This window comes from Pteropus vampyrus, unplaced genomic scaffold, assembly GCF_000151845.1.
Source record: "Pteropus vampyrus isolate Shadow unplaced genomic scaffold, Pvam_2.0 Scaffold275, whole genome shotgun sequence".
Classification (NCBI taxonomy): Eukaryota; Metazoa; Chordata; class Mammalia; order Chiroptera; family Pteropodidae; genus Pteropus; species Pteropus vampyrus.
In genome coordinates, this window is record NW_011889056.1 from 998231 (window position 1) to 1007381 (window position 9151).

At 56.4% G+C, this 9151-nt stretch overlaps 2 protein-coding genes across 2 annotated transcripts in view; both read right to left on the reverse strand.

Moving 5' to 3' along the window:
• The window catches only part of UBL4A (ubiquitin like 4A), a 20015-nt gene that overhangs the window by 8564 nt on the left and 2300 nt on the right, over positions 1–9151 (reverse strand). The window contains exon 2 of the mRNA XM_023520654.1: positions 8702–8836. Within this exon, the coding sequence (XP_023376422.1) occupies positions 8702–8836 (135 nt within the window). The remainder of the gene's footprint in view (positions 1–8701; positions 8837–9151) is intronic.
• On the reverse strand, positions 3636–8672 carry FAM3A (family with sequence similarity 3 member A; the record flags this gene model as incomplete). Its single annotated transcript, XM_023520650.1, has 8 exons — positions 3636–4361; positions 5281–5407; positions 5485–5569; positions 5906–5956; positions 6439–6497; positions 6631–6754; positions 7901–7924; positions 8426–8672. Coding segments are annotated over 8 exons (813 nt in total), but the record flags the coding sequence as incomplete, so codon positions are not given.

The window sequence follows — 9151 nt, forward strand, 5'->3', positions numbered from 1 at the left end:
GGCCCCGCCTCGCGCGCTCGCCCCGCCTCCCCCGCGGCGGCCCACTCACCTCTCCGGGACTGGGCGGGTTCCGAGCGGAGGTGACGCATCTGGGAGCCACAAGCTGGCGCGGGCGCACGGGCCTGGCGCCCTTCCGGGTCGCCGTTATTCGGTGCCGTGCACAGCCTCTTGCGGTGCCGAAGCCGCTGGTCAGACTCTTCTGTGATCGCTGCCTTGGCGACCCGCTCCGGGTAGGGCCCCCAGCCATTCCCAAACACGCTGCGACCTCTGGGGGCAGTGGAACACTGGCTTAGCCGTTAGCAGAGGTGGGATGCCCGGGGTCAGGGTTTCGGCCACATTCCCTCTCTGGGCGCCCAGCCCCGTGCCTGCAGGGCCGTGTCCAACCAACCTGGACTCCGAATCCCAGGCTTGGCCTAGTTAGTTTCACCTTCCTTTGTTCTAACATTGACCGAGTGCCTCTTTCCACACTGTGGATTATCAGTGGACTTGTCCACCTTTTAAAACCATTCGGCACCACCAGCAAGGTCTGGAGGCTTCAAGAGGAGTGGAAGTAGATGGCATAGCGATGGGTAAAAAGGTGGTGGGGGTGTAGAAAGGGCATTGGAAGACAGTAAACCAGTGCGGAGTCGAGGGGGATTTGCATGTTCCCGAGGGCTGCAGGGCAACTGCATTCGGTCTGCCAGCGCCCCCACTGTTCCGGAAGAACCTCCTGTCACCGCTATGATGGAAGCCAGTGGGCTCTGAAGTTCCCAGTACTTGCCCCGGGGAGGTGCACAAAGACACATCGTGGAGAATGTCTTAAAAAAAAACCCATCTCTGCTTTTAATTTTTCAAATAAATAATAATTTTATAATTTTAATAAAAATCTATTAATTTAAACTTATTTAAGTTCATTTTGTCTTAAAAATCATATTAGTGTTTTATAAAGTTCAGATTAGTATGTGCTTATGACACGTCAATAGGTATACACATGGTGGGGGTGCGTGCTCAACAGGGTTTATGTCGGTGATCAAAAACATTCAGAGGCCATAGTTCTAGGTTGTTCTTTAGCCTCAGAGGATCAGTAAGGTGTAAGCCATTTGTGTGTGTGTCTGTGTGGACTTACTGTCCTGGAACATTTGCACTGTCCCTCTCGGATGGGGTTAAGGGGTCCTGGGCTTGGCACATGCTGCACGGAAGACTGTAGTTTGAATAGAAACTGGTGCCAGGAGGGAAGGAGGGCGAACACGGTGAGAAGGCTGCTCTCCGTTACTGTCAGTCACTTCAGCCTTTCCTGAAAAGGGCTCCTGGGGTGTCTGACATGAGGGAATTTGGAGGCCTTCTCTGCAGGAAAAAGGGACAGCTAAATTAAAGGCAAGAGAATGTTCGTAGTTAATTTAAGGAATCATTTTACCCCAGAAGAGAAGGAAGAATTCTACAAATCAGGAAAGGATGTCTAATTTCAAAAGAGAAGTCCTCTGGACTGAGAACAAATACAACAAATGAATGATAGTGACAGCCGAAACAGCATAAATGCACTTCGGATGAGAGACCTGCCACCATATTATATTATGTAATAGGATCCTAATGGTGACCCTGAGAGGAGCGGCTACCTTCTCTCCAGGCAGAGGCCTCCGGGGACTCCTGTGGGATAAATAAGCACGCATGGAAGGCATATGCTGTACGAGCACCAGGATGGGATGCGTTTGGTATTTACAGGGAAGTGTAGTGTCTGCCCCGCATCAGGTCACAGCTCCTCACTCTCCTTTGGGGGAACGCAAGGTTTACACGTGGATGACCCCAACCCGTGGCCTGTGGGGTGGGCACGTACTCGGGTGTAGCCAATCACAGCCACACAGATGGATGCAAGGATAAGCCCATAATCCGGTCTGGAACAGTGAGAGTTGGTCCCCAGGGATTTGTATAGGAATTATTGGGAAGGTGGGAGCTCTTTTTCGGCTGGGGTTGCTAAACTGAGACCTCTACCATCACTCCCCCGTAACCGGGGGAGACAGAATGTTTGAACAGGAATCAAACAGAGAAAAGCAGAGCCAAGGGATGGAGAGAGCGCATGTCCCGAAGACATTCGTGCAGCTGGAATCAGCCCTGGGCTTGGGAGTCCATTACAGGAACAATAAGCCTCCTTCCTGTCATTACTTAGTTTTGCTTCTGCCTCTTTGAGATTCTGGCACTTGTAACTGAGGATGCCGGGCCGTGGGGTGGGTGACATCCTGGCAGAGGACTGAAGGATAAAGCTTACCTCCACTTTGGAAAGCTGGGTGGGCTGCGCTCCACACCACCATCAGCTTCCAAGCCCGTGTGAGGCCAAGTGGGGGATAAAACTGGCTTGCTATTTCCAACTGGGTTACTCTGACGGCCCCCAGCGAGGGCACAGCCCCCTGAGGAGTTAGGGGCCATCACTGGGGCTCACTCCAGTGTTCCCAGCATGTGACAGTGCATGGCCCAGGGCAGGCACTTGGCGAATGTTTGGGGCAGTCCAGGCAGTCACAGCAGTTGAGAGACACAGTGGGGCCTACGTGCCTCCCAGCCCCTCAGTGAGGTTCTGTTTTATTTGATCGCTGTGGTAGCCCCGGTGGGTACAGTGGGGTTCATTTATACTATTCTCTCTTCTTTGGGGGATGTTAACAAATTTCCATAATAAAAGGTTTAAAAAAATACTATAATGGTAGATACAGATCGATATATATTTGTCAAACCCAGACTGTACAACACAAGAGGGGAGCATTATGTCGATTTGGGCTGAGGCTGATGTATCAGTGGAGTCTGGGTATGTATGTGGGAACTCTCTGTAATATGTAAAGCACTTGGCATAGGGTCAGGTTGGGTGTCAGCTTCCATGATGGCCATCTCCTGGGCAAGCAATCTGGGCCCTCCTCACGCCTCCACTTTCCTGACCCTTCTCGGTCGTGGCATCGCAACCAAAGCCTCTCCCTCCCGGGCTGTCCCTGGGCCCCTCACTCCTCTTCTGCCATAGCCTCCTTGAGGCTGCCTGGCTGGAGCCCCAATTCCTCTCATCTAGAATCTAGGAAGTCCAAAGTGCCTTTTCTCTTTTCTCTGACCCCAGACCGCTTTCTGTGCACACCCGCCCCCTCCGACCCGGATATGGTATTCTAGCAAAACTCTTAATAAACTAATAGTTTCTTGCTGGCTCTCAATCAATGAAGGGAAATATAACTGTAATCTGTGGGAAATGACTAATAGCCCATGTACTCGGCCCTTCACAGCCCTGATTTCAAAAGTTTTCAAAGTCGAATGCTGCAGAGACACCAGCTCTTGAAGGAGGCTGTGTGTGTGTGTGTGTGTGTGTGTGTGTGTGTGTGGCGCGGGGGTCACTTGTGCTGGTTTTAAGCCTGGCCATGTTCCTACAGGCCTGTGCCGTGTCTGAGGGAGTCTGTGAGTTTCCTGTGGCCCCAGAGAGCAGCACTGTCTCTCCCAGGCCAGGCTTTGGGGCTGCCAGCTGGGTAGCTGCTCTGCTTACCACCTGAGTCACAGCTCAGCCACAACAGGACCTGTGAGTGGCAGAAGCCCTGAACACAAAGGCTGTCTGCTAAGGCTGTGGGGGCAGGTGGCTGAGCCTGCTCCGGGACATGTCCCTCCCCGCCAGGACGCCACCCCTGACTCCGCACTGAATGTACTTCATTCCACTGGGGTCACCAATTTATTGAGTTCATCTAGAAGGTGGGCTCTCTGATAAACCGCAGAAGCCGCCACCCGGTGCACTAGGGACTGTGACCGGGCTTGTTACCTTGCCGCCCCAGCCCGCCAGGCTCCAAGGCAGCCCCTTCCTGCAGAGTGGGGCAGGAGGCGGCCAGGTCCTCTGCCACAGCCACCAGGTGTGGCTCACCAGAAGGAATCACACTGGAAACAGGACTAGCTCACAGAGCAGTGAGCGGCTCTGGGCTGGGGAGCTTCTGGAAGATGCCCCAAGTAGCTGGCTGTGCAGTGAGGGGCGAGCACCCAGGGCCTTGCGGCTGGGGATGCTTGGGAATTGGGTAGGGGCTGACCGGGGAAGCAGCTTTAGAACAAGAGATAAGTACCTGGGCTCCCCTGACAAAGAGCGGTGGGGCTGGCCCCTGGAGCCCCCACCGCCAGTCCCGTTCCGGTCACCAGTCATCACCTTGGATCCCTGATGTATTGGGACAAGAAAGCACCCCTGGCTGGGCGTGGGGTCGGGCCTCGGCCCTGTGCTCGCGCCGCTGCCACTCCCGCCTCGTGGGCCAGGCGCACACACAGCCTCCCTTAGCCTGGTCCTCGCGCTCAGCCGGCTAGCTGGCCACGGTCCGCCTTGGGATGCAGCCCTCCATCTCCAGCGCCTCGGGCCAGCCTTCGTACTTATTGGTGTGCTTACTGTTCTTCACGTGCTGTGGGGGTCAGGGGAGCAGGAAGTTACAGCCTCGGCCTTCAGGCGCAGGGGACAGAGTTTTCAATCCTCTGGGGCCAGTATCAATCGACCGTGCACCGTTGCGGCACTCGCCCCCTCTGTCTGTCTCGGCTCCTTGATTCTCTCACCTAAAGATGGCAATAACTGCACTGGCCTGCCCCCCTCACAGGTGGAGTGTGAGGGGGTCAACTTCTCTGGGCCTGGCACACACCAGGAAGGTAAGGAGGGGGTGTGTGAGTGTGTCCCCGCCTTCACCCAGCCCACACGGAGCTGCCGGAAGCTGCGGGAAAAGCAAGGTCAGGCGGGTGTTTCTTCTTTGGGGGCTAAGCTGCTCTTTTGGCAGCTAGAGCCTTCCAGAAACCACTGGAACAGCCTGTTTGTCTTGTCCTGCTGTGGAGAGCAGGCCTTAGGGACAGTATGGCTTTCACAGGGCTGGCAGGCTCCCGAAGATGAGGATGGCGCCTAGGGCTGGCCAGCCAGCCCCTCGCATAGGGCCTGACACATGTGGCCCCAGAGGAGCAGTCGGCCGGATGGAGCCAGGGCTGGTGGGAAAAGGGCGTGCAGGGTGAATCGGGGTGCTGGGTTTTGGGGGGGATGGGACAGGATATCTTGAAGATGTTTGGGAGAAAAGTTTCTTAGTTGTGAATCTTGCCAACGTGAAAGCTTTGTCATCTAAAGACTCTTTAGGGCGAAATCCATACAGGATGGAAAAAATCAAAGTCACCGCCCCTCCCTGTGCAGACTGGGATGGGGCCAGGGCTGGCCCGGGTTGGGGTGCTAGGGCAGAATTCAGGAAAGGCAGCAGCGTGAACGGAAGGGGACCTCACGGGATGCAGGCAGAGGTGGCAGGCCAGCTGCTCTGGGCTGGGAAGCAGAGGTGGCAGGCCATTCGCCCATACCTGCTCAAAGGGGCTCTTGTTCTGCACGCCCTTGGCCCCCACGAACACCCAGCTATCTCGGAAGGCCAGGTCCTTGACGTTCTTGCTGCCTAGATCGCTGAAAAGCTTTCTGGTCTCTTCATTCATCCTGCCGCACAGAAGGAAGGGATGTGAGTCGTCACCGTGGGAGGGCGAGGGCTGAGGCTGGCCTCAGCGATCACTTACTTGGTAGCTGGGTCGTCGTAGGATGCCACAAACACCAGGGTGCCTTCATGCAGTGGCCGAATAAACTTCAGCAGGTCGTTGACATCTTGGAGGACAGGTCCCATTGAACACAGAATATCAGGTACCACTGAGCACCCCTCCCCAACCAACCCCCGTCCTCCGAACGAGAACACTTAAAGTAGGGATCAGGCCAGGGACACGGTCCACTAAGAGTCACCAAGTAAGTACAGGGGTAAACTGGCATACGAAGCTAGGGCCGTCCACATGACGACACACCTGTCCCTCCCCTGCCTTTTCTGAACCCAAGGAAGTGCTCGAGAAGCTGCCAGTGAATGGACAGAGAGAGCAACGTTTTAAGGGAGGGACACCCCAGCCATTCTGCTGCTCGGCCAAAAGCTGGGGACCCATGGTGGCCACTCACCTCCTGCCCACATGTCAAAGGCCCGGGCCTCGATGAGATCACCGCTGACCCCTGGGGCAAGAGGGAGAACAGGGATCCTCCTGGGCAAGCCATCGAGGCAACTCAGCCCTACTCCCTCGGTCCCCCCAGACCAGGCTCACGGCATGGCACGGCATAGCCATTGAGTGCTGTTCTTCTGGAAGCTTTAGAAATATCCCTCTATACCCATGACCCTTGTTCACATAGCTGCAGCCCACCTAAGGCTGCAGAGCTTCTGCCTGGCATTTGAGGCCCTCCGGGGGCTCCCCACGAAGCACCCTTCCACTTCTTGGAAACTTCTAATTTTTTACTGCTACCATGCTTTTTTTTCATTGGGTCACTTATGTGGGGCCTTCAGCTAGTGCAGAGTCCTTCCCTGCCTCCCTGGACACTCTGGAGGGCAGGGGGGAGGGGTGGGCCAACACAATACCCAGATGACTCCTCGTGGGGGAGCAGCCACAGCAGGGCTCTGCCTTCCTGGACTGAACTGTCACCCCACATCCCAGGGGACTCACCATTCACCAGAGCGATGTTCAGTCCACGGCCCACATTGTCTTTGACACTGCTCATGAGCCTAGCAGGGGGACAGAGCCCTCAAGTGGCATGTCTGCTCCGCTTACCCTCACATGGCCCTCGGCCCTTGCAGACTCAGCTTCCAACCCCCCATTCCGTCCCCCACCCCACCCCGTGCACCCCAAGGAGCTTACATCTTGTCCTCGAGGCAGATCTTGGGTCCGATGACATTGGCAGCCCCGCTGACCATGCGGAAGGCCAGGTGCTCTTCAGGACATGGCTGGGGCAGCCCACACTTGTACTTCCTGGCCCGCGGCTCTGGGCAGGGACAGAAAGGGTGACCCATGGGCCTGACCCTGGGGTCACCCAAGATCTGAGAGGGGAGGTCGGGACCAGCCCCTAGGGAGGAATGAGTGACCACAGAGCAAGGGACCACTGAGGGGAGGGGACATGGCTCAGGTAGAGGCCAGGGACACTTCCAGACACTTTGTATCTACTGGGATGGCCTCAGGGCAAAGTGACAGGGACCCCAGGGGGGCTTTTCTGCCACTCGTTGAAGGGAAAGAAGGAGCAGTGGGGGAGGGCAACGGCACAGATGAGCACATGGCCAGACGGACTGCCGAAGAGAGCTCCCGGTCCACACGGGTGGCGGTGGGAAGACAGGAGGAGCATGGCCTCTGTCACAGGTTGAACTGTGTCCCCATGAAAGATCTGTTGAAGTTCTAACTCTCAGTACCTCTTAATGTCACCCTATTTGGAAACAGGGTCACTGAAGATATGATCCATTAAAATGAGATCATCCTGGAGTAAAATGGCCTTAAATCTAATGATAAGTGTGACTTGCGGATCCACTCAACCCCATCCGCAGAAGCCCGGAACACAGATGTGCTTATCAGGAAAGGTGTGGGAGATCCTTAGAGCTTAGATCCTCAAAGGTTTCTGAGAATTTTATAACAGCACAAACGCTGCTGGCCTGGACTGAAAGGGACAGAGACGGGATGGAAGGAGGGGTGACACGGATGGCAGAGCGCTGGCTGCAGAGGCCAGAGGTAACACAGGCCCAGAGGGAGGGTAAGACCATCCCCCCACTTCCAAAGGGCGCCCCCCACCGCCACTGGTGGGCCCAGAGGACAGACAATCGGGCCACAGAGGACTCATCTCAAGGCCTTGAGCCCTAATGGCATTTGCCCTGCTGGGTTTTGGACTTGCTTGGGACTGGTGACCCCTTTATTCCTTCCAATATTTCCCCTTCGGAATGAGACTGTCTATTCCACTCCATACCTATCCTACCAGTGTGTTCTGGAAGCAGGCGACCTGTGTTCTAGCTTCACAGCACGCAAGCAGCTCCAGCAGGCTGTGAGGGCCAGTGGGGGCGGGGCTAAGTGGAGACTAGAAGCCCTGGATCCCGAAAGTTGTATAAGGGGCGGGCCCAGGGGAGGAGCAGGGAAATGACGGAAACCTTACCTGCGGTCACTGAGCTCTCTGGGCCTGTGGGCAAAGATAATTGCTTCTGTTAGCGTGGAGGCCTCCTGGGGCCTGCACCATGAAGTCAAGGTGGTCGGGCAGCAGCCTCGGGGGCCAAGGGCTAAGCTAGGCTGACCTTGGCACGTTCCTGCTCAACTCTAAACGATGTTCAGATGCAAAGCTCCCTGCTCCAGGAAAAGGGTAAATTGGAAGTGTAAAGTACTCAGGTGACACGTCACTAGTACCACATCGGAGCTCAGTGGAAAGCATGTAGGGAGCCCCCAGGCCATCGACCGCAGTGTTTCGCAGAAGTCCCCCCACCCTTCACTTAGGCCCCCCCGACTCCACTGTGTGGTAGGGGAAAGGCTGCGCTGGATGCCAGGAGACAGACTGAGGGTACTAGGTGGCCTGCCAGTAAGAGACAGCAAACCCAGGCTCCCGCCCCCGCCCTTAGCCTCAGCCTGCAGGCGCAGGTGGCCAGCCCGGTGGCCTCTGTAGCGGGGCGAGGAAGAGTCCCACACTCACTGGTGAAGAGTTGCTGGATGCGAGGAAAGCGGCTGCCGGGCCCACCCAGGAGGATGCTTAGTGCGATCCAGGTGACGCCCACGGTGACAATCAGGGCCACGATTCGGAAGGGGCCTGGAGGCAGGACAGACAAGGCGAGGTCACCTCTGATGCCAGTGAGCTCCCAAATGACCCTAGGGCCTCTCGCGACCAGATCTCCCCAACCGCTTGGGAAGAAGTGACCAGAGGACAGGAAGGTGGAGACCTGTCACCAGCCACCAGGCCAGAGAGGGGGACTCGAGCGCCTGGCAGGCGGAAGGAGGAAACTGAGTCCCAAGTGCAAGGCTCCGGCTTGGTTCTCCCTGGCAGGTGTGGAAAACACAGAATCACATGCTGTCCAGACACTGAGCTCTCTCCCCTAACTTCCTCCTCCTCCCGTCACCTCCCCAAAGTCATCTACGCTGGCTCTTTCCACGGTCTCACCTCCCGCTCTCAAGCTACTCCAACCTGGCCTTGCCTCCATCACCCCACCGGAACAGGTGACCTTCTTGGCGTCAACTCCCCAGGTCACCTGTCAACCCTGATCTTGATCTCTCAGGTGGGTGCTCAGGCCCTCCCGCTAGAAACGCTTTTCCGCTGGCCTCCAGGACAATGCGGTGACCCTATCTGGACACCCCTCGTCCTCCTTGCTCAGATCGTCCTCCTCTACCCTCCCCCGAAAAGCTACTTCTCGGTCCCAGGCTGCTT